The sequence below is a fragment of the Anser brachyrhynchus genome (assembly GCF_964034855.1).
Source record: "Anser brachyrhynchus genome assembly, chromosome: 23".
NCBI lineage: Eukaryota > Metazoa > Chordata > Aves > Anseriformes > Anatidae > Anser > Anser brachyrhynchus.
In genome coordinates, this window is record NC_137716.1 from 7,255,139 (window position 1) to 7,279,172 (window position 24,034).

Below are 24,034 nucleotides of genomic sequence, written 5' to 3' on the forward strand. Positions count from 1 at the left end.
TGGTGGAAAAGCATCTACATTCATTACAGTCAAAAAAATGCATGTTGTTAGATAGGATTAATCAGTAAAGTGAAAAATGACTAGCCACAGACAACCTACAAATGATACTGGTAAACCAGTTAGTCTGGTATGGGATAGCAGCAGAATCACTAGCACAAGGCAAAACATGAGCTTTGAAATGGTTTTACTGAGACCTTTGGCTAGTGTGGCTCCAATTGGTGTGGTCAAACTCAGCCAGAAATTTAGTTTGGAAGGTCACGGGGAAGAGAACAGAAAAGTCCAGAGCCAGCTCCGCAGCTGCACTATGTGTAGAAGATGATCTCTGGGATTTGTCCATCCTCCACAGAAGTGCCGTTGTTATTCCCAGCCGCGTAGCAGAACGTAAAGCAGGTTTTGGCTCCTGTTGTTGGTGATTCATGGATCACTTTGCGCAGTCCTTTGGTTCCATAGTGGGAATCTGGACCCTGCAATGGTTACAGAAGATGAGAAGAACAGATCAAGACAGAGATCGCAGCCCTGCTGGACCCTGCTGCCCAGGTACGCTCCACCCAAAGCAATGAGCTTTGGAAGTCTCAGCACCTCCCTTTTCTTTCTGCTTCTTTAGTTATTTTGAGCAAAGTTTTCATCTCTATCAGAGCTTAACACTGCATTTAACCAGATCTCAACAGTTCAATAACAACTTTTTTAAGCCAGTGCAGACGGGCTCTGGATTACACGCATACAGAGCTGACAGTTTATCTGTGTGCACCAAGAAAAAAATCCCCTCGCTTCATCACTAATACAGCCTGTTAATTACTGTACACTTGCTAGACAAGTTAAAAACCAACTCTGAATGCTGATGGTCAGTATGCACATTGCACCACCAGGTGAAGGTCTCCAGAGGAGGCCTTTAAAACTAAACTCGCCTCACTGAAACATGCAGAGAGAGTAAGAACCACATTGCACTGAAGAAGCCTGCTTTCACCTACACTTGTAAGCCTCTCTTCTATCCATGCTGCCCCGCTACAGTACCTTTAGAGTAGCACATGCTGTATAGTTGACGTTGGGTAAAATCTCAACAGGTTCCTTGAACATGACCCGGAAAGTGTTTGATGATCCATCACAGCTGAACCCCGTGTCATTCTGCCCCAGGACCGTGTTACTGTCTGTGTGGATGATCTGCAAGAGATGTGTTAACTTTTAATCCGTACAGTTAGTTGAAAGCTGCCCTGCACATCAGAATTGGCACTAGTGCAGGCACCCCCCCAAACCGCACTGGATCTGAGGGACTCGGTAGTTTGACCAGTTCCACCACAGCTTCAGAGCCCTGTTGCGACTGCACTATCCCGTTGCTTGTGCCATCACACACTGAACAACAGCGGGCTTGCATCCCGGAAAACCCAAGACAAAGACATTCCCCTCTTTACCCTGAAGCCTGGCGCAGCACGGCAGGTGGCTGCTTGCTTAGACCTTTGCTTCCTTTTAGCCTCCAAGAGCTCAGAGGCACTAGAAAGAGACCCTGGCAGTTTAGGAAGCACAGACAGACTGTGCTTGTCACATCAGCTGTGTTGGGGTAACTTTCCTGGGGGCAATCGCTCTCATGGGATCCAGACTCAGGCAGGTTACTTACGTACATCCAGAACAACGTGCACAAGACTTGTATAAGACAAAGTCTTTCAAACAGCTTTTAATGGACTTCAGACAGCTGTGTCAGAAAACAAGCTCCCTAAGTCCTACTTGCCATCTCAAACAGGTGCACACTGGCACTGCACAGGCCCAGCACACTCACAGCAATTGTTTTCTTCTCTTCCCTTGCTGAACTGTGACTGCTCCGCTGCATTTGTACAGCCTGGAGCGAAAGTACAAATGGCAATGCAATACCCGACCGCTGCTGCAGAATCAGCCTGCCTGCCTGATGTAGGAAAATGTGCATGGCTTTTCTCAAACTGTTTCACAACTCTCCTGGACATATTTTCAAAGGCCATGAACAGACTTGGGGAGATACTGCAGTGATGCGTGCGATGGGAGGCTGCATCAAATTGAGAGCAATAATCCCTCTTATCCCCAGTGCCCCATCTGGCCCACACTACCTCTGCCAAGCACCCTATCTATAAAACAAATGCAGTCCCTTCCAAGTTAAGATTCTGTTGCATACTCACTAAAACGTGTAAAGTAGTCCCCACAGTAGCAACGATTTTTGACGTAGTACAAAGAATTACCTGTATATTTACTTGGTAATCTGTTGGCCCATGTATGGATCCGTATAATCCAAACCCAACCACAAATATCCTTTTGTTTACTGAGAACCTGCAGGAACAGATCACGAAAGTCAGATCAACTTACCACTCCTGTACTGAAACAGTACGATGATGAAGCACAAGTATCTTCACTCACTTTAATTTCATATCTACTGTTTAATCAAGCACATACTGCAGTTCCAAGTGCAACTCTTACTAATAACTGAAATCCTTTACAGAAACCATAACTTGTAAGCTTACATCTTGGACTGTCCTAATGGGCCAGCAAGTAAATTTGTTTGCCCATGTAAAATGCAAAGCTGCATCATCCCATCATTGGGCTTCGGAGTCCAGCTCAGAAGCACCTTGAGGTTGCAGTATGATGTCAGCATCCAAAAACGCCAGCCAGGCAAAGGCAGAGTAGCCTGCAGAGCGTGGAATAGCACCCACCTCACAGCAGCAACAGTCTTTCAAGCAAGGTAACAGCAAAGACCACTTAAAGTGTCATTAGGTATTTCACTGCTAAGCACTGGAGGAGAATTGTTAATGTGCTTTTGAGCATTGGCTGAATATAACTGCAGGGTAGCAGCTAGCTGCACTCAAGATTTACCCAAGAGTAGAAAATAAGAGTCAATAGCTCCTGAATGCAGGAATCCCTGCTGCCTAAGACATCAAGGGCAAGGATATTCACCCCCCTGTTCAACTCTATCTTCTCAGCTAGCAGAAAGCCTCAGTGGCTGCCAAACTGCCAGCATCGTTTCTTAACCTGCTTCACCTGCCCACCAATTCTTTCAGCCCTGTGTATTCCAAGGACAAACACTGTGGCAAGCCAGAAGCCACTGTACTGCCCCCCGCACAAAATATTCAGTACTGAACCACACACAGGCCTGGCTGAAGACGGACGGACCCTGATGCTGTCAGCAGCTGTGCATAAAGTCAAATACAAGACCTCTGAATGCTAGATCTCAGAGCAGTAAATGTTTGGAGCTAGCAGCTCTTCCAACTGGATCTCTGGGCCAATATGGACCCTTCCAGAAGGCTGACAGCACTATTGGTATGCGAGGGAACCACCAACGGAGAACCTTGAGGTTTTTAAAGAACTGTATTCATGCAAGCTCCTTTTTCCCCCAAGACAAGGAACAACCTGGAAACAACCAAAGCTTTCAGGATACTTCCTGTCTTGCTCTAACCACTTGGACACTCAAGGCTTGCAAACCACCACCACTTGCCATGCCATGCTACGTCTGTCACCATGGCTGGACTTTGCTGTCTCTCTCCCAGCTTAGGTATAAACAAACTAGATGTTAGCGGAAAGGCAGGCGCAGCAAGCATTGTCATTCTAATCCCTCCCTCAAACAGGCAAGATTAAGGGGCTTCAACAAACCACGTTTACACTTAGGATACAGCAGGGAACTGACCTGATGGAGCACTGGTTAGTCAACGTACCCAGGCACAGGAGGCGGCTGTAAGCTGCCTGGTGACCAACCGCTACATGCCCATACAGCTGCAGGAAGCCATTTGAAGAGGAGACAGATACATCCACCAAGAGGCCTGTGCTCGAGGGCCACAATTGCTGCAAATCTTTGCCAATACAGAAGCAAAGTGGCAGCCTGCAGCTGCACATGCAGGTTAATGCGCCTGGTGAGGCTTTTGCCCAGCAAAACGCTTTCTCTTTGTGGTTTGCATGAGGGTTCATGTGGCAGAGTCAGGGTCTAGCACGTAACCTTGCAGGTTTAGGTCTAGAGTAGGCTGAAAGCTCAGTAAACATGAATCTATCAGCAGCAGAATTAGCAGAGAAGCTGACCTTATCCTGTCACTAGTCCCACTGTACCCCCAGCGGCTCTCCACCTGCTGGAAACGGCTGATGCTGCACTCCTTCCCCCGCAGGCAGCAGCGTGGTCGGTCGATGAACTCCACCCGTGGCTTTGGGTTCACTGTGAAGTGGAGGAACAGGCTCACCACCTCCCGGTCCGTGAGGATTCCCGACTGGGCAGGCCCTGCAGAGGAGCACGAAAACCATGAGGTGGTCAGCCTTCACAAGCTGAAAGGGATACTTGCGAGGTTTCAGGGGTAGGAGGCACGCATGACTTGCGAAGGAGAACATCAGAAACAGGATTTCACTGGCATGTCCAGAAATTAAGCTTCAGACAGAAAGCGCTGCCTGCCTTTTATTTGCAGGGTAGCGGTGGGCTGCGGAGCCTCTCTGCAGAGCACATACGTGACATGGCAATTAAGAGCACAGCTCCACAGAGCCAAAACGCATTTGGCTAAAAGGGATGGTTTAAAAACAATCATTCAGCTAATCCTTCCTCCATTCCCTCAGGATATGATAATACAGATAAGAGGGATTTTCATACATCTACACTGGTATTTTATAATATTAATGTTAAGACACCATGGGAGCCCATGAGGGGTAATGGGAGGGAATCTCACCTGGCCACCATCAACTTAGAAAGAGGAATACTTTTCAGTTGAGACAAAGGTGGTTCAGTTCCTGCACTGCTTTGACTCCCTCCCTTCCTGGGGCATTTGAACTCCGTTTTTTTTTTTTTTTTTTTTTTTTTAAAAAAAGATTCTTTGCCTGCTTTTGTAGAACCTAGAAAAAACACTAGGGATTTTTAGCGTGAACTGAGCCATTCTCACCTTTGCTCCCATAACTAGATGTTTATTCCAAAGAGATGTTAAACTCAAGCTTTGGAAACAACTCCAAATACTTTCAGAAGTGGAACGGGGTAAAAATTAGTCCACATCTCAATTCCTTTAGCAAATAGTAAAAAGTTGCTCTGCACCTCTTATTTGTGAGAGGCTTTCTACACAAAGACCACTGGTGCATGGTGGAGAACTGAGTGTTCTGTAACATGAAAAGCAAAGCCTAGCTACTTTTTGGTCCAATGTGACTTGTAGTTGGTTAAATTCAGCAAGATGTGAAAACTGGGCCCAGCTGCATACTCCTGGCCAGTAGACATAACGTGGCCCAAGACCGCAATAGGTACAGATGAAAAAAATAAAGGAAGAAGGCTGTTAACAGATGAATGAGCTTGTGGATACTTTGCTCAGCAAAAATTAACCATCACTGATCAAGTCTAAACGTATCCTGTGCTGCTGCAATGCAATTCTCAAATGTTTCAAATTACCTACTTAAAGGGGGAGTGACACATTTGCCAGTTAAAACGTCTTCATGCAAAACTCCACATTCAATACAGATTATACCATAAGCGGGTGAAACCACCACCCATACCATGCCCTTCCCCTCACCTCCCCTCTAGGGAGTGAGCAGCAGAGGGGAGCCATTTCCCTCTCCTTCCTCTGCTGGGGTCACCAAGGAAGTCCCTCAAACACTCAGGAGGGAGCTGAAGCAGTCCCAAGGTAGGAGCTTGTTGAAGGGACAGCTGACCTGTGCAAGCACTCAGGTTTGGTGTATTGGAGTTTCGTTTGTTCATCTTTCAGATTAAAGTGGAAGGAGAAAACTTGAAAAGTTTCTCTCAAAGCAAGAAGACAGATCAAAGATCCCAGTCCAACAAACAGCTGTGACAGCCAGTATAGGGTGGGGGCATTCCCCACTCCAAGGCTTCAACCCAAATATGCCAGAATTAACACATTCCTCCCACTGAGATGGATTTACACAAGATCTGAAGGGAGGACTGAAACACAAAAATTCACAGCTCAGTACACGTAATTACCCTGCCTTAACACCATCCAGGAGGATGCTCTCTTCCATCTAGCCAGACTGCGAGCCTCTGACCCTGCTGCAAGCTGCTGTTTGGCACAACACGCAATGCAGGAACAGAACGTGCTATGTTTTCACTGAGTGCCAACACAAAGGAAAAAGCTACTAACTTTGGATGAGCAGATCCCTGTCTCCCTGGCCAAGCTGTTTTTGAAGAGATTCATGTCCCTAAATCCACACCGCTGCTGTGACAGGCAAATAAAGTGGGGGGCCAAGTTTTAAGCGCAGATTTACTTTACTAATATCCCTCTTCATCTAGAAAGATGTACATTAACTATCAATCAGCTGATGCCATCTTTGCCTAAAGAAGAAATTCACAAAGAAAATGACTGACTCCTGTTTCTTTGTACAGGTAACTGTAGCATAAAAGGAGTTTCAGCTTTGAAAATGGTTCCATGGTGTCTTTTAGCATGAAAAATGTTTAAGCCAATTGCCAGTTTTCAATCCCTGAAGAACCACCAGAGCATGAAGTCAAAAGACAACAGGCAATGAAAACAAAACTCAAAAAATATTTAGTCAAAATTGTTAAATGCATTAGACATCTTTTAGACCAAAATCCTACTGTAAACCTGAAAAACAACTTGAGAGAAACTAAATACCACCAACCCTTCAGCTCAAAGAACATTTTAAAAGTTTTTCTTGTTATGAGGCTCTGCTCTGAATGGTATCAGTAAAACACGGTCAACATCACCACTGGATTAGAGGCAACAGCGAGCAGAGGGTGAGGAAACGTCCTCTTCTCTCTTGGGGAACAGGCTACAATCAACAGCAACTATTTACAACACCATTTGCTTTGTGTAGGTTATATGGCTGGAAACGAATGCATGTGAACCCATTTATATCTCAGCTGAATGGGAAAGTAACCATGTGAACATACTGTGAAAGCAAATGAGGAGGTATGATCCTACTTGCACCTGAGGGAGCACCTTTAAAAACAAGATGATCATGGATGGAAACAGCATTTACACAGCAGATTCTGTAGGTCAGTGTGAATGGGGAATAATCTTAAGTTTAAGTTACTGCAGAACACAGCAAAAAATCCACTTTCATGTACTTAGTCCTCTGTAGTTCAGAGAAAGCAAAGACCAGGGCTGCCAGAAACGCCTTTGTTCAGTTACCTGCTGCAAACTCCTCAATAGTCATCAATGGGAAGCGGATAAGAGAAAGCGCTTTGCCCAGTACTTTCCGCTTGTTCTCTGGAATCACCTGAAGTTGCTGCCGTTGACACTCAGCCTCTGACCAGCGCACCACTGCATTAAACAAACGAACCTCCCGGATCCCCAAGGTATCCCTCTCCAGCACCGCAACCAGGGTGTCTGCAAGGCAGGACAGACAGGGACAACTTTAGGCACTAACCCGAATTACCTGGTTTTACCTAGCCACAACTACCGCATGTACAGCCAAAACGAGTGAAAGAGAAGCAGTTGAAAAAACAGCATCTCCCAAAAGCGCTGCCTGCAACCTATAAGGAAGATATATCTGCATATTCCATAAGCAAGTAACTCACCGGAGCAGCAAACAGTGCCCATTTATTTGGTATGTTAATGCAAGCGCAGTAGAATAAATTGCAACTTACTTGATGTGAAATTTGGATGAAGCAAGCAGCACACAAGCCAGAAGGTTACCTGTGTCTTACCTCCATATTCCATTTCATTAGAAGAAGGTTAAAGTCTGAATTTTAATGTCTATTAACTGTGCCCAGCAAGTTTGGCTACTGCATACGATAATTAAAATAACCAGTTCTTGCTTCCAAAAGCGCAACACCTTTTTAACTCCAAAACCTGATGAAGACTCAGGGAACACGGCCAACTCCACAAAAGAGGGCAAGTTACACCCACCCAAAACCTGCCAACATCAACAGAGGAAACAGGCTTTGTATCATGCCCAGAAAAATCAAGTTGCACCTAAGTAAGCAGATTCCAGGATATTTCTGCAAGTGAGCATGCTCTTTTGCAAATGCTTCGTCTCCAGCCACTTAGTGCCAGGGACTGTTCGTTCAACAGATTAATAGAGAACAGCAAAGCTACAAAAGAAAAGCACCAAGTATTAACCTGTAATAACTTTAGAGCTTAGCCTGTTATGAAAGCCTGCAGAAGACGGAGGAAAAAATGCTTACCTAGATCAATGTCTGTAAACCCCTCTGCATTGATGGCATCTGATGTGTTCTTGTCTATGTTCTCTAGGCAAAGGCTGGCCAGCTGAGGCTCATCAAAAAGTCTTGCCTATTAATGAAGAAGCAATCATTAACACAAAAGGTATTTTAAAATTTACCCTGGGTAAGGACGCTCCCCCAGAGCCCATCTTCATTAGCAGTACTTTGCCTGACTGCATCACGAATTCACTGGGCTGCAGCAGTCTTTCACAAGCATTTAAGCATGACAAGGCAAACACTAGAAAAAAAAAAATCTGCATTTGGCATCTGTTCTGTTTTAGCTGTGCATGTCTTCAGGCACGTCTTTGTTTCAACATCACGTCAGTTAACACGACTGTAGTGCTTTCGAGCACCATACTGACCATGTCAGCTGAACACGGGTAATTTTTACTACATTATTTTTATATTTAGAAGAAAGCTTTGCCCAATGACTCCAGGCCTGCTCGCTCTAAGGATATGAAGAGGTGGCTTATTCTGTAAGAACACAGTCACGCTCATCTCATGTATTAGCAAAATGCCTTAACAGGCACACAGCTCCATCCCAGAGATGCACAAAACCCTGCAGGGTAGGCAGCCTGCTTAGTGCATTTGCTTATTTTTACACAGAAACATCCACTCCAATCTAGTTACCTTGAAGAACTCCCCCCAAAATAGGGTACTAGTCCAAACCAAATCTGTACACAGCTCGGAGAGTTGCTCAGGATCTCTGTACCCAAAGTCCTAATATTTCACTCCTCACCTCAGATCCCCCCGCTCCGAGACCACAAAGGCACGTTATCATCCCTGTGCCTAGCAGAAACAAAAGCAAGGTGGGAACACACAAAAGGCACCAGGATGACTTCTCATCTCCAGTGCTTTGTCTTTGCTATTTAGGAAGGGACCATCTTTGCACGACACCTAACATTACAGAGCCACAATACCCGGGGACTTGAACTGCCACAGGTAAGGTTTACAACTTGTGTTTTGGGCTGGGAATTCAGTCACTCACAGAGGCTCCGACCCTTGGGCATCTTCTGCTTCACCTTTGTTCACGGGCTGTAGAGTTCAGCAGAGTCCACCTTCGACGTTGAGACCTCAAGCACAAAGAGCTGAAACATCTCAGCGTTGTGATGGGCCAGGGAAGTCTCACCAGTCGTCCCCTGCTCCTAGGGCTGGAGGCCTGCCAGCGCCTCGCACTCTTGGCATCCAAGAGCTGCGACTGACTCAGACTTTACTACTGGAGTGGCTCTCTTCTGACACGTGAAGGACTTACATTACAGTCATGGAGTTCTCCCCCAGAGCTCCTTCAGGCAGGCTATTACGTCTTGTTGATCAGAATGACATTTGTGTGTACATCTGGCATGAAACTGCACCGTGTTCACTATGAGGCACAGTCGATTAGGAAGGCTGTTTGTTGCTTATATTTCTGCCAGAGATAAGCAGTTGCTTGAAACACCATTACTGTCGTAGTTGCCAACCCACAGCATTTAGCAAGGATACATGCAAAAGAGTTTTGGGATCTTAGGCTCTACAATCAGCTGTCCACAATCTTAAGCCTGTTGGGAAGTGTTTTGTACAAGATACATCTCAAATCTCGAGTCTGTAATTGACAGATCTGTTGCAAGAAACAGAGGCTGATTTTCACACTGAAGGACCAGATCTCAGAGTCTCTTGATAACAGACCCACTGAGTGAGGAGCCTCGTGCAGCCTACCACTGAGATACGTTTCTGAAAGAATTCCAGCCTCAGACATTTAAGAGACTCGGTATATTGTGACAGCAAACATACACTGGATATGAATCATCAGTGATAATTAATCACAATGGATAAGCCCTAAGCTAATTTCACAAAGCAAAAGGAAGCAGGAAGGCCTGTCCCCATCCAGCATTTCAGCTGCCCCAGCACAGCTGACAGCACCAGGCACTATCTTGGTTTTGATACATGAAAAACTAGTACCCCTTCTTGCTTTGCCAAAGGAACTTTGTGAATTGTAAAGAAGTTACTGCAAACCTAAATGCTACCTTGCCATACCTGAGACGTCAGGTTGCGGAGGGACACCATGCCACAAAATCCGTACATAAGGAATACCACCAAACAGTTTGTGTGTCTAATTCTCATCAGGTGATGGCAAGCACAGGATGCCTCTTCAAAACTGAAGTCAGTAGGAGAGATCGCTTCTCAGCTTTTGGATAACAGCTCCCGATCTTTCAGATTTCAGGCTGCAGAGCCCAAAGATCAAGACCGCTGCAGCCAAAGAGTTACAATTGTCCCACGGTGAATCAGATGGGAGTGCAAATTTGGCTACCATTACCCAAGCAAGAACCTTTAAATCTTAAACCTTTCCCACGAAGTGGAATGTGGCTCCCCCCATGTATCAGAGGCTGCCTCACCCACTTATGGCATGTGGAAAAGAGCCAAGTTTTTTTAAAGAAAAAAAAACATTTGTTAAAAGAGACAGTATTTTACACTCAAGCATTAGACATTTAATGCAGCCAAAGCTGAATCCTCAGCAGCCAAGAGTATCTACAATGGCAGTGTAAAGTAGAACCACTTTGAGAACCTGATCCAAATATTTAAACTCATATAAAATCCCAGCCTAATCACAGCAAACAAGCAAAGAGCTCAGCTGCTCTGAGCCAACACTGCTTCAGGCTTTGCAAAAAAAACTGCAGGGGGACACTGCCACTGATGCAGTAACCACAGTCACAGCCTGAAAGACGCTTATACTCCTGACAAGGAGGAAAAGAGCCGGCAGCCAGCTATACTGGGCAAGGGAGGACAACCTCGCAGAGCCAGACCACTTCAGTGCACTGGTTCCCAACTCAGGGCATCTGTGAAGTCTCTTCTGCAGGGTTTCTTTAACATCAAAAATCACGGCAGCTTTCCTGAGCAGGCTGATCAGAAACAGTTCTCCAGAGCTAGTCAAAAGTACGTCCATTCCCTGAAGGAAAAACTCAGCGCCCACAATGCATGTTCGGTTCTTGTTCCTACACCACCCAGAAGAGGGTGTCCCTGGCAATGTGACAGACGCTGCAATGCACAGGTGACGGCATGGCTACACCGTGGAAGTCACTGGTATGTCAGCTGTTAGCAGAGAGGGTGGCAGGGACCAGAAAGAAAAAAAAATGAAGCCAAGGAACAGGAAGGATAGTGATGCTAGATTAATCAACCTGAGTGCAAACCTGATCTTCTCCAAAATAAGCAGAAGCAGTAAACACTGGCTTCCAGTTTGCTACTTAAAAGAGTCAAACGCAAAGAGACCAGCCCAACCCCCAGATAAGAGGGAAGGGCACACGGACATGCAGTCAACCTGAGTCGAGAAACACGGTTGTACTGCGACTCCATGTCTGCATGCCTCCTGTACGGCAACAGGGTTAGCTGGAGCAGGCTGAGGAAGAGATCACTTTGTTATCTCTAACAGGTAGTGGCCATTTCCTCTCCTATGCAAATTAGCCAACCAAAGCGCTCTTGAAGGAGTTGCATTGTCTTTTATCCCCATTCTGGGGGAAACTATTGCAAAACAGCCCTTCAAAGAGTGTCTGGCCAGTCAGATGAAGTAAGCTTTGCACGGAGAAAGTCCTGAACCCAAACAAGTGAAAATCCTCTCATTTCACTTTTCTTCTTGGCAGATGAAGTTTTTCCATCCTGTTAATTTCTTCCCCAGTTCACACACTGGATGGAATCTCCTGCCACACCAAAACAAAAAGCAGAGCTGAAATGGCAGCAACACTTGCTGTATCTTATTGTTCCTCATACGAACCTGCTCATCAGCACTACATTCCTGTAAGAAAAATCAAAAAGCACAAGACACAGAACTGCTCCGTTTTGGACAATCAACTCTCTAACACTCAGAAAACTTCTATTTTCTTATTCTGACGGACGTCACTCAAGAAATTTAATCCAAATGACTGCAAGCTCACCTGTGTTAACAGCATGAATGCATTGTCTGCTCGGAGGTTTTTTTTAAGAAATTCCACACAATGAGCTTCCAGGGCTGGAACCGCATATTTTTTAGCTGTGTAAAGCGTTGTCATAACAGTCTCTGGTCCAATCTGAACTTCGTCTGAATAAAGAAATCTGAAAGCATACAAACAAACATTGCTCTGATGTAGCCAGTAAGATAACAAGGTATAAAAAAAAAATCCCTTGCAGTTCATAAAAGCTTATTTGTGCTTCTGCCCATCAGCCTGGCCCCATTTTTGGAGAGATGGAACAATTTTTACATCCTTCCCAGTGATTCTAGTTTGTTTTTTTTTTTTTTTAAACAAGCAAACAAAAATAGCCTCGAGTTGTGCCAGGGAGGTTTAGGTTGGATATTAGGGGAAATGTCTTTACTGAAAGGGTTGTGCAGCACTGGAACAGGCTGCCCAGGGAAGTGGTTGGGCCACCATCCCTGGAGGTCTTCAAGAAACATGGAGATGCAGAACTTCGCAGCGTGGTTTAGTGGTGGACTTGGCAGTACTGGGTTAAAGGTTGGACTGGATGATCTTAGAGGTCTTCTCCAACCTGACTGATTTTATGATTCTATGAAAAACCACTCCTTACGGCATAACTTTTAATGAATAAAACAGAATGAATATCTGTTCTAGCAACTCAAACTGCCTCACATCCCCACAGCCAGTGAGCTGCTTAGCCAGCCACTTACACTGGACTGGAGCATTCTCTGGCCAAGTGCAGACTGTGAATTAAAATTTTCAACTGTTCAGTTACACTAAACAAGGACAAAAATTCAATTCTGCCTGCCTACTTCAGAAGAGAGGCTCCATTATTTTAGTTCCAATTCAAAAGTTATCAGAAGCAATCAAACATCTACATCTACTGCAGATGAGAGATGTTTTACCCGTGCGCCACTTCCCCTCATCTCTCCGCTTTATATGCTAAATCTTTGTTAAAACAGTTTTGTTCCATTATACAGGTGTTAAAATACAGCAAGAAATATAACTTAGGCGTAAAGCAAGAGTTAATTACGATGAAAAACAAGGACTGCCACGCTGCTAGCAAAGCATCAGCCTTCACTGTTAGGCCAAAACAAGGACGCACATTCATACCGCATGGAAAAACAAAGGTCTTCATAGGAAGCCTGCCCGAGCCTCCTCATACCCAAGCATGCTGATTAGAGACAACAGGAACTGACAGGCTGAATTCAGTAAAAACAGTTACACATTTGATGTCAGTCCTAATCCCATGCAGAGTTTTTGTTTACTGTTTTTCCTTTAACCAGTCAAGCATTTGCGATCAGGGTCTGAAAGGCACCAAGCAGGCTTTAAGCACAGAGACGTAGTATTAAGCCTGTTAGCAGGACTTGGCATTCCTGTTCCACGGGAGATTTTGGAAACTCCAGCCATTTCTTCTGCTGCATTTCTCCAGTGGCCTGGGGAGGCACAAGAGCACGTCGTGTTGCAGCTGGTCCTGCAGGCTTCGCGCAGCTACAGGGCTGCTCTCCTGCAGGGGGACTGGCTGCAGCACGGCCACGGAGCTCCTGGTCCTCCAGCAACAGCGAGGGTCAGGATGCAGCTCCGGGATGCAGAAACAGAGGGGTTCGGAGGACAGGGACCGCTCTCAGTGCCACTGAAAGCAGGTTTTTGTGTCGCTTTAGAGCATCCGTTAATAACAGCATCAAGCCACTGGCTCACAAATGTGTTTTGCACACATCCCTTCACCAGTTCTACTTTCACTACACAACCCTGTTTATTACAAGCTTAAAAGAACATAGTTGTACAAAAAACAACTAGTTTCATTTACTGCAATGACTACATCAGTAACTATTTTTACCGTAGTCTAAACTGTACGCTAAGTGGGATAAGAAGAGATGCTCAAACTGTGAAAAAGCGCAGCATAGTTTAAAAGAAGATTCAGACTGTGACCTCAGAAAATCAAAATGGTTCTTTTGGTTACTATTTAAAAAAAAAAAAGGGGGGGAAAAAGAAAAAAAGAAAAAAAGGATCTCTTTTGCAGTTACAGCAGACCTGTTAAAGGCTCCTAGCCCACAAACACAACCTGGTGCCCAGAAGGGGCCTTGTGCTGAGTGTTCAGGATGAGCAGTTTGTCTCTTGATAAGCTCCTGATCCTGCAGCATTAGGTCATGATCCGGACCAAGTCCACGGACATATATAAGGAGCAGCTTCCACTTCGGATCAGCATTTTGAGGGACTGGTAGAGCTTGGTAAGCTTCCTACGGGAACAACACCCACGCCTCCTTTGGCACTTTTAAACAATGAGCTTAGTTCAGTTCTAGATTTAAGCACCTAAGATATCACTGGACTACAGGCACAACTGCTGTAGCATTACTGCAAGCTTTAGAGTCACTGTGGCAATCCACACAATATTCCTCTTACAAAATATAAACATTTCTGTTGAAATCCACTGAAACAGATCATCTTAGTCCTTTCAGATGACTGTTCTCTTCCAAGATCATACTGTTCTTTTTATGTGACTGTTGAAATTTCAATACTGGCAGGGTAACAACCCGATTTTGCCTCTAATTCGCTCGATATTTTAGCCTTGCTAAGTTTTAAAGACAGATGCTAACTCTGTACTCCACAGAGATGCTCAGAGACAAGCTGCTAAAGAGTCATATGCCAGTTGAAGGGATTCCCCATGTGCCGGTGTCTGGTTTAAAATGAGCCAAAGGGGAGGGGGCTATGGGCTCCCTGTTATTTCTGGCCTATCATCCTATGAAGATCAATTCTAAAACCTTCTAAGATAGCACAGTCATGACCTAAGCACTTTTTGAAGGTAAAGCAAAAAGTGTGCCAAAGCTATATATAATTATTGTTCCCAATAGGAAGCAAGCAGGGAACATGTCAAGAGCACGGTATTGGAAACCCCGGGAAGTAGGTTACAAAAATCCTATAGAAATGGGACAATGACTTTCCAGCATACATTCAGGATTGCTGCTGGATGTTATATGGCACCAGCCAAGCTTAAAGAAATCAGTGAATAGGACGTTACAGCCCCTTCCTCCTCCTTCCCCCAGCACGCAGACTGACAATGCATGTTGGAAATGGAAATTCAAAACCAGCTCTCCAAAAGAGGAATAAAGCATGCTCAGGGGGAGATACCACACAGAATGTCTGACACTGATTTCACACCCTCGCTTACCTGTTATAACTTGCTCATATGCCCATAAACTGAGCTCCAAATATTTGTAACTTACGGAGTTCTAAGAAGATTACTTTTCCCCACTTCTTTCTAACAGCATTTGGATCAAATCAAACCAATTCATTTACAAAAAAAAAAGTTGAGACACTGTCTAAGCAGGTACCAACTTTACCGAAAGGGCTGGCATGCGAACTTAAGCCAACTGCCCGTCAGAACCCCTCCCTATCACTGCATTTTCATGGCCGAACTATATATAACTACATATTTACCAAACTAAGTTTATTTTTGCCCACACTGCAGATCAGCAGCGGGAGGGCGTAATCATTTAATGGCTGGTAAACCTAAAGATGAAGCGAGTCAGATATTTTTGTGCAGCAGCTAATCTAGACTTTTACCCAGGAAAAGGGAGATTTAGCACCAGCATTTAAACACCCTCAAACAGATCAACAAAGAGGCATTTTACTTAGAAGCGTAACGATCTCCACTTCACAAAATGGTTCACTGCTTTCATTGAAAATACCCTTCTCTACAATAAATCTGTTCATTCCGGTTACGCTGTGTGTTAGAAGAAGCAGCTTACTTCAGCAAAGCTAGGAAGGCAGCAGGCTCCACATCAGGCAGCTCAATCTCTGTAGACGTTGTGGCCATTCCACCATTAAACATTGCATCGAAGACTGCACTGCCCACAGCCAGCACAAATCTAAAATTAAAAAAATAAACAAACAAAAAGCTTACGTTAAACCATACTCACTTGCAAAAAATAAAAATAAAAAATCCCAGGCTAGTTGCTGTTCCCCAAGGCCTCCCCCAGGGAGGGCAAATCGCTCGTAGCGGTAAAGCAAAAATGTTTTGCAAGAGAAGGGAGTGCCAGACTTTCCTTCATTTACTGAGAAAACACCAAAGTTGCAAAGAACTTCATTCTGAGCCCAGTCGCGGTATACAACATAGCAATGGTTCACCAAAAGACAAGATTTTGTGCGTCATGGAACAGAATATACGTGGCTGCTTTACAAAGCCCTTGTAGGAGCCTACGGCCGCTTGTGAGGTAGAGAAATTAAGAAACAGCAACTTAAGGAATTCAAGTTCTTCCGGCGAATAGAGCCCAAGACTTGGTGCGGTTCCCCACAGTCACGGACAGAAAGTATTTACAGAAAACTCGTCACTACACATCACCCACCTCCTCACGTCTCCCCAGAGAATCCTTCATTACAGCAGCGCGCGCAAACCGCGCCAGCGGCGTCCGCGGAGCCGTGGGCACCAAAGCTGCTCCTCGCTCAGCCTAGAGGGCGGGCAGACCCCAACGGGCAGCAAACCTGTGCCATGAGGTGCCTGCAAACCCCCTGCACGCTGCTATGAGTTTACACGGCGATTAACAGAGGAAGGCATTTTTATCAGCCCTAAAGAAATAGGAAGCGAGAATTCCCACAAAACAGATTTGAGACCGAAAATAATCTTTCGGCCCTCCCATGTAAACAAGACGATTTCCCTCACTGATAAACACCAGCTCCTGTTTTAGGAGGAGCCACGGAGCTGCCGAGAGGCCTGTGTATATCTAAGCTACTGCCTCCGTGCCTCAGAAAAGCACTTCTGAGAACTCCCATTGTTTGAAAACTCAGAGACGAGTTTTTCCCAGGAAAACCAGCTTGTTCCTGGTGGCTGCAACCACGCAGCTCCCTGAAGTTAAATAAAGCAAGGGCCACGAAGGTCCACCTCAGCAGCCCCCGCCTGGCCGATGAGCATGGGGACATGGAGGAGACGAGAGCGTAGAAGCGATGACTCCGACCACTTCCAGCTATAAAGGAAGAAAATTCAGCAGCTCTCGCTGCAGCAGAGTTTGAAGCATGCTTCAATGGAGAGAAGTATCTGGAACTGGGGGCAGAAAACCGTACGTGACAGAAGGCACGAGACAGAAACCTCCGGCACTCGGGCTCCAAGGAAAAGCCCATCACTACAGAGGAGCTTTGGTTAGATTTTACCATGGTAGGAAGCTCTTTTTCTTTTCCCCTCTCCACATTTTATTTAAAATTTTTCATTTTCTCACTTTTCACTCTGCCCCCGTTCAGAGGAGACCTTCTATAGACACAACAGGGAGAAGCGCTGTAGACATGCCAGGCTTGTTTGCTGTGACGGGCTGCTTGGCTGACGAGCTGGGTTGTATTGTTTCTAATTGGGTAAGAGAGCTAGGGACAAACCACACTGGTTTAAAAAAAAAAATATGCACATGCATATTTCTAGCAAACAACTCCCAAGAAAAATGTCAAGAACAAATAAGAAACCTCGTTCACAATACTAGGATTGCCAGATGAAACAAAACTCCTTGTTTTTACAAAAGCAGTGACGGTGGCAAGACAGTTGCTGGCATTATTTGCTACAAAAAAAAATTAACATAAATAAATTGCACTCTAAAATTTTCATTTTCATAGCCAGCGCAGTCTACATCCTCAATTAGCGGAGAGCCTTCAGAAGCATTCTGAAAAGGGCACTCATTTGAAAGAAGCTGTCCAATCCTTGCTTCCATTTCGCTCAGTGACAAGTCAGCTTGATTTTTTTCACACTGCTGAACCCTAAAGGGATCCCAGTAGGTGCCAGAAAGATGCACAGCACTCTAAAAAAAACCTGCAAGACTACAGCTTTTCGAGTTTCCTTAAAACATTAAAGGGACGCAACTAAGGTAAGAAAATCCCTCTCTCTTCGTGGCATCTCCTTACTCTTGCTAAAATGAACACTTAAACCTATTCTGAAGGCACTCCAGGAAAAGAAGGAATGTGCAACACGTACACATTTGTTTCCCCAGCTGTGCAGGTCTGCAAAAGAGAGAGCTGGGTTTGTTTTGGAGGGAAGAAACAATTATGCCAAACTGGCAGAGTAATAGAGATGTGATAGTTTTTTTCTCCTATTTTCTGAAGCACTGTAGCAACCAGCGCACCGCAGGGCTCTCCCCTGACCCTAAGGAGCACTGCCCGATGCAATTATGCAAGTCTCCAAAGGGAACTGCAGGTACCCTAAGCTCCCCGTAGTGTCCCAGCTTTGCCAAAGAAAGAATCCAAACATCGAGTGTTATTTTTAAACAAGTGTGGTAGCAAAACAAAGTGAGCTACTGAAAAGATGCAGAGAAATGAGCAGAAGCTGAGCAAAACAACTAAGAAAGCAACATCTGATTCCTCATCATTTCCCCTGCACACGTAAGAATCAAAGTAAACTGGCTTTCAGCAATAAAAGCAGAGTCAAAGGAGCTCAGATGAGGTGAATAATTTGACTGTCTTCACGAAGATCCAAAGCTGACTCTGAAGACTTTTGGAAGCCTGCAAGAAAACATCTTCATTACTCTGTTTACAGCTTCCTACCCACCAGTTTTTTTACTGCTTCCTTGCTCACCTTGGTATCACCACTTGTCACCTCCTTAACTTGTATACCCAACAGTCCTGCCCCCTTTGCAGGCAGTTACAGTTCGAAACGAACCATTTGAGAACCATGACTATCCCACCACTGCATACCACCTCCCTGCTCCATCCGCTCCACTGCGGAGAAATCTTAAAATACCTGTATCAGAAGAGCTGACACGGGAACAGAGCAACACGTGATGTGAGGGAGCTCCGCAAAGCCCTAGGTGACAAGAAGCGAATGAACAACGATCGCTTGCTGCATCCTTCCAGCGCAAGGAGCAGAGCCACCAGGTGAAATGAGGTCCCAAGACCCCAAGGAGAAGCCCTTCAAAGCACACCTCCGGGAGCCGGGCGGTAGTACAGCCCGCCACGTGACGCTGCAGGCACGACAGGTTTATACACATCCAAGAAAAGACGGGACAAGCTCAGAAGGGAAATGCCTGGAAAAAGCTTCCAAAAAACTCAGCCCATCTCCGAGCTGTGATTCTCCCAGGCTGAAGCATACGCAGGGGTGCATCGCCGTACACTTGCCCCGTTCCATTTTGGGCCATGTTTTCTGTCCAATTAACACGTATAATTACCCCATCCGTGCAGCTCCCGGCCGACAAGGTTTAGATGTTTCCAATCTCACTGATGTGCATGATGCAGCCAGTCTGGAAAAGGGCAAAAAAAAACAACCAACAACTTCCGTCTTACTGTCGAGCATAATCAATGCATCGATCTTGGCCACGTTGCCATCAAGTGGCATCAAAACAGCCTGCTCAGTCTGATGTTTGTTAGCCTTGGAATCAAAAAACATACGGCTGTTCTGCCTCCTTCACGGCCGATTCGGCAGCAAGAGGGAACAGGCTAACGGCGTGGAGACCAAGCTTGCTCCAGGGTACGCAAACAATTTCCACAGCGTCTGGAGCCTCTTGGAAAGAGGATGCGTGATCTTCTCAGGGCTGTGGATGCTTCCCAGGACGGATGCTTGGATAGAAGACCCTTCAGTCAAGCCCAGCACAGCCACTTATGATATCTGTCTGCAAAGACAGCTTTCAATTACAGCATCACAGTTTGCTCTTGGTGAGGTATCTGTCCCCTGTTTCTAGAGCTTTATAAGAACTGCTGAACTTGCCAGGCTCTCTTAAAAGCACCTAAACATACAGCTACAGTGCTCTTGGAAGCCTCCTGCCGGTCACCACCATGCGAGGACATCGCCACCTGCGACCCGCGATCGCTCGGCATTATGCCACGCAGCTCCCCGCACCTACAGCCACGCCATCCCCGCCTTTCTGAGGAGCCCGACAAGAGAAGAGCTGAGCTATCATCACGTCCAGCTCTTAGATTACTTGCGCTAACCAGGTTACTGCCAAAGCTGACAATTTGTACCACGCCATATTAAAGACCACAAGTCTCACGGTTTAAAATAAGATATTGCAGACCATTCCTCAAGGCATCACCAGCCACTGTTCAAGAACCCTATTTAGGGCATGCTCCTACTGTAGCCACTCTTTATACCTGGCCTAGTCCGAAACCAGATTGTAGAAATACTTACCTGTTAATTGTGCACTATTTCAGGCACCTAGCATCAAAGTACATCATCTGCCCTCGCCCGCTGAAGCAATACGGTGCCTCTCAAATTAAATTCGTTGTTGCTTTGCAACTCAATTCCAGCACAAAATATCTTCTGCTGTTAGGCTGCTGTGGGAGAGCTGAGCACAGAAGGGGTCTGGGCGGTTTTATTTTAAGCTCTCTGTTTCTGAAATAACCACAGTACTTCATGAATCATCAGGATATCCCAACTGTAATATCATACAGGCAAGTTTCACTAAAATCTATATAATCCGTAAGTGGGATGTCACGGCATGACACACTCTATTCTACCTTCACCACCCAGAGTTCCAGATGGATTTCAGAGCAATTAAGCAACGTTTCACTTTGGGGCTATTTTTTTTTCTTTAGCTTCATTTATTTTCCACTTATTTCTGGCTGAACATTGCTCCTCCCTATCTAGCAACCCTAGTTCTCGGGACAGGAGCAAGCATACTCAAATACTAATTAAGCTCCAAATTATCAAGTGCAGAACTGACACCCTCAACATTCCAACTGGCCCAGAACAAGCGTGCTTCAAACAGAAAAAGAGAAAAAAGGGAAATCTGAAGGGAAAACTTCCAGGTGCACAAGCACATATGAGAAAAGCGATAGCCTGAAATTGCTTGGAGGGAGGCTCCCTTTGCCAAGCACGGCTGCTGAGCACACTGACAAGCCCTCCCCCATCCCCAATTAAAACAGGTCCTGCCCTCAAGTGAAAGACTCCTGCGTTTGCTGTTTGTACATCTGAGCAAACCAGAAGGTACTCCCTGAAGCAGGGATTGTGAGTGACATGCAGCAGTTCTGTTACAAATCGAAGGAGCTGCCCCAAGAAGCCGCTGAATGTCAATCAGCCACGTCCATTCTGAATTACCCAGGTGGGGACAATTCCCCAGCTTTTCAGCAAGCAGTAAGCTCCGAGCTGCAAATTCTGAAATGGCAGCTTGGCCTTCAGCATTTACGAACATACACAGGTTTCCTCCTGTCCAGATGTCATTCTCAGTACAGCTCTTTCAGAATCGCAGGTTTGTTTCGTAGTAGCGATTACCTTCCAAAATACAGGGCTTCAGCAACAATTCAATACCTTGTATTTTTTAAACCAAATTTCTGCCACAACATTTTCCTTCTCAAATCATTGCTCTCTTCCTTCCATTCTCACTGCTCTCACAAATCCCTTTCTCTGTTGACAAAACACTCCTCCTTTCCTCCATAACCCACAGAAACAAGGACTGCTTTCGAGTGAAATCCAGGGGTCCGTTTGTCCCTGCTGCACCTCTCTCTGCCGGCCGCTCTGCCAACGCACCTCTGTCCCACCTACCCTTCAGGGGAAAACACAGCCAGACACCAGACCCTGTCCACTGATGCGGCAAGCGTAGGAAGGAACACTAAATCAATCTGAGGGTTCAGAGAGGTTCAATGCAACACCGGGCAGCCCAACCGAGGAGCAGTCACCTCTAAGCACAGACATGCAGCCAGGAACATGTGAAAGACCAACGCACAGGGCCCGCGGGTGGGATCTGGTGTGCCACAGGCCTGGCGATGCCGGCTCCGTCTGGGGGCTGGTGCTGGGGGCTGCAGCAGCACAGAGCCGGGCCCGGCCACCGCAGCACCACGGAGAACACGTCCCTGAGCTCGGTTACCCGACCCCTGTGTTTGCTTTCAGGAGAGAGGATCCCTGTAAAACCCCCCCGAGACACGTCGCTCCCCAAAAGGTGCCCCGGATGCTCCACAGCAAACCCAACCCGCCCCCCAGCACAGCCACGATCCCTGAGCAGCCCCCCAGCACAGGCTGCAGCACAGAGGGGGCACCCACCCCAAAACCCACAGCTTGGCAAGGCCTCGCGGGGCCTGGGTGTCCCCCTCCAGAACCTATTATCCTCCCCCAAATCCCTTCTGGGTCGCCTGGGCCCCCTCCAGGGCCTACCTGTGTCTGCCCCCCAAACCCTGCTGGGTCACCTGGGTCCCCTCCCCAGGGCCTATCACCCTCCCCCCCAGAAACCCTGCTGGGTCACCTGGGTCCCCTCCAGAGCCTATTATCCACCCCGCAAACTCTGCTCGGTCACCTGCGCCCCCCGCCCCCCCGGGCCTATTATACCCCCCAAAATACTGCTGGAACATCTGGGTCCCCCCCTAGGGCTTACTATCCCCCCCCCAAAACCCCTGCTGGGTCACCTCGGCCCCCTCCAAAGCCTATTACTCCTCCCCCCAAAAACCCTGCTGGGTCATCTAGGTGCCCCACACGGCCTGCCTGTGTCCCCCAAACCCTTCTGGGTCACCTGGGTCCCCCCCCCCCCACATCCCACTACCCCTAAAACCCACCTGGGACACCTGGCTCCCCAGGCCCGGGGCACCCTCAGGGGCTACGCGTCCCCCCCCTCCCCAAACCGAGGGCAGACAACCCTCCCCCCCCCCCGGCCGGGTCCCCCCCCGGCCCTGCCGCCCCCCGTCGCGCCCCCAGCGCCGCGGCCCCACGCCCCCACCTGTGGGCCGGGATGCGCTGCGAGCCGCGGCCCTTCCCCACCAGGAAGTGGACGTCGCTCAGCACCTCGTTGTTGAAGAGGAAGGCGAAGCGCTCCTGCACCGTCGGCTTCGTCGCCTGCCAGTTATACACCGGCTCCCGCTGCAGCGCCCCGCCGGGGCCGCCCGCCCCCCCGGCTCCCCCGGTGCCCCCCACCGCAGCCGCAGCGGCAGCCGCCGCCGCCGCCGGAGCCGCCGCCGCCGCCGCCGGGCCCCCCGCGCCGCCTCCGCCGCCCGCCGCCGGGTTGGCGGCGCCGCACTGGTTGTAGGTGAGGCCGGGCGGCGACGCCGGGGGGGCGCCGTTGCTGCAAGCGGCGGCGGCGGCGCCGTTGCCCGGTGGCGGCGGCGGCGGCTGCGGGCAGGAGGAGGAGAGGCCCCCGGGGCCCCCGCCGCTCCCACCGGCCGCCATTTTGTGCGGCGGAGGCGCAGCAGCGGGCGGCGCGGGGCGGCGCTGCAGCAGCACCAGCACCAGGAGCGGCGGGCGGGACACGGCGGCGGGCGGGAGGGGGGCGGCGATGGTGATGGCGGCGGCGGCGGCGGGGCGGGCGGGGCCGGCGGGGCCGCGGCTGCTGCTGCTGCTGATGCAGAGAGCCGGGCAGCAGCGGCGCATGGATGGGGCACGGAGCCGCCGCCGGCCGGGCCACGGGGCGGAGGGGGGGGAGCGGAGGCGGTGGAGGCGGCGGCGCGGGGCGGGGAGAGGAGAGGGGAGGGGAGGGGAGGGCGGCGGCGGCGGCGGGAGGGGCCCCGGCGGGCAGGCCCGGGAGGGGGCTGGCGCTGAGGGGTGGGAGGCTGGGTCTGAGCGGGCAGGGGGGGCAGGTCTGAGGGGGTAGGGGGCAGTCCTGGGGCGAGGGGGCAGTGCTGAGGAACGCGGGGGGCAGTTCTGGAGCGTGGGGGGTCTGGAGCGAGGGGGCGGTCGTGCAGCGAGGGGCGGTTCTGAGGGGTCAGGAGGCGGATCTGGAGTGAGGGGGCAATTCTGAGGGGGTAGGGGGCAACTCTGAGGGGTCATGGGGCATTTCTAGAGCAGGGGGCAGTTCTGAGGGGCCAGGGGGCAGTTCTGGAGTGAGGGGGCAATACTGAAGGGCCAAGGGGTGGTTCTGGAGTGAGGGAGTGGTTCGGAGGGGGCAGTTCTGAGGGATGTGGGGGGCAGTTCTGGAGTGAGGGGGGCAGTTCTGAGGGGTGTGATCCCCCGGGGGGGCGTTCTAGGTGTATGAAGGGCTGGGCGGTCTCCACCAGGGGATGAGGAATGGGGGCAGCTCCACAAGAGAGAAGGGTACGGGGCTGAAGGAAGAGTCCCTGGGGGAGAGGGGGGTTTGGGATACGGAGTGGGGAAAGTCAGGTGCAGTGAGGGGCTGCACAGAGGGGGTACACAGAGGGCTGGGGCTCCATG

At 48.3% G+C, this 24,034-nt stretch overlaps 1 protein-coding gene across 3 annotated transcripts; it reads right to left on the reverse strand.

Moving 5' to 3' along the window:
* Window positions 1–167: 167 nt before the first annotated feature.
* BTBD2 (BTB domain containing 2) lies at window positions 168–23,272 on the reverse strand. Of its 3 annotated transcripts, none has more exons than XR_013941605.1 (9): window positions 22,611–23,272; window positions 15,756–15,875; window positions 11,995–12,151; window positions 8,060–8,165; window positions 7,062–7,259; window positions 4,065–4,213; window positions 2,199–2,286; window positions 1,012–1,158; window positions 168–464 (listed from the first exon to the last, which is right to left on the reverse strand). XR_013941605.1 is itself a non-coding variant. In XM_080565603.1 (9 exons), exons 1-9 carry the CDS (start codon window positions 23,255–23,257, stop codon window positions 303–305), a joined length of 1,818 nt encoding a protein of 605 aa, XP_080421729.1. In that variant the 5' UTR covers window positions 23,258–23,272; the 3' UTR covers window positions 168–302. The 3 variants fall into 3 exon arrangements, 2 of the variants coding, with proteins under 2 accessions (XP_080421729.1, XP_080421730.1); XM_080565603.1 differs by having other exon boundaries at window positions 4,021–4,213; XM_080565604.1 differs by lacking the exon at window positions 7,062–7,259 and having other exon boundaries at window positions 4,021–4,213.
* Window positions 23,273–24,034: the final 762 nt, after the last annotated feature.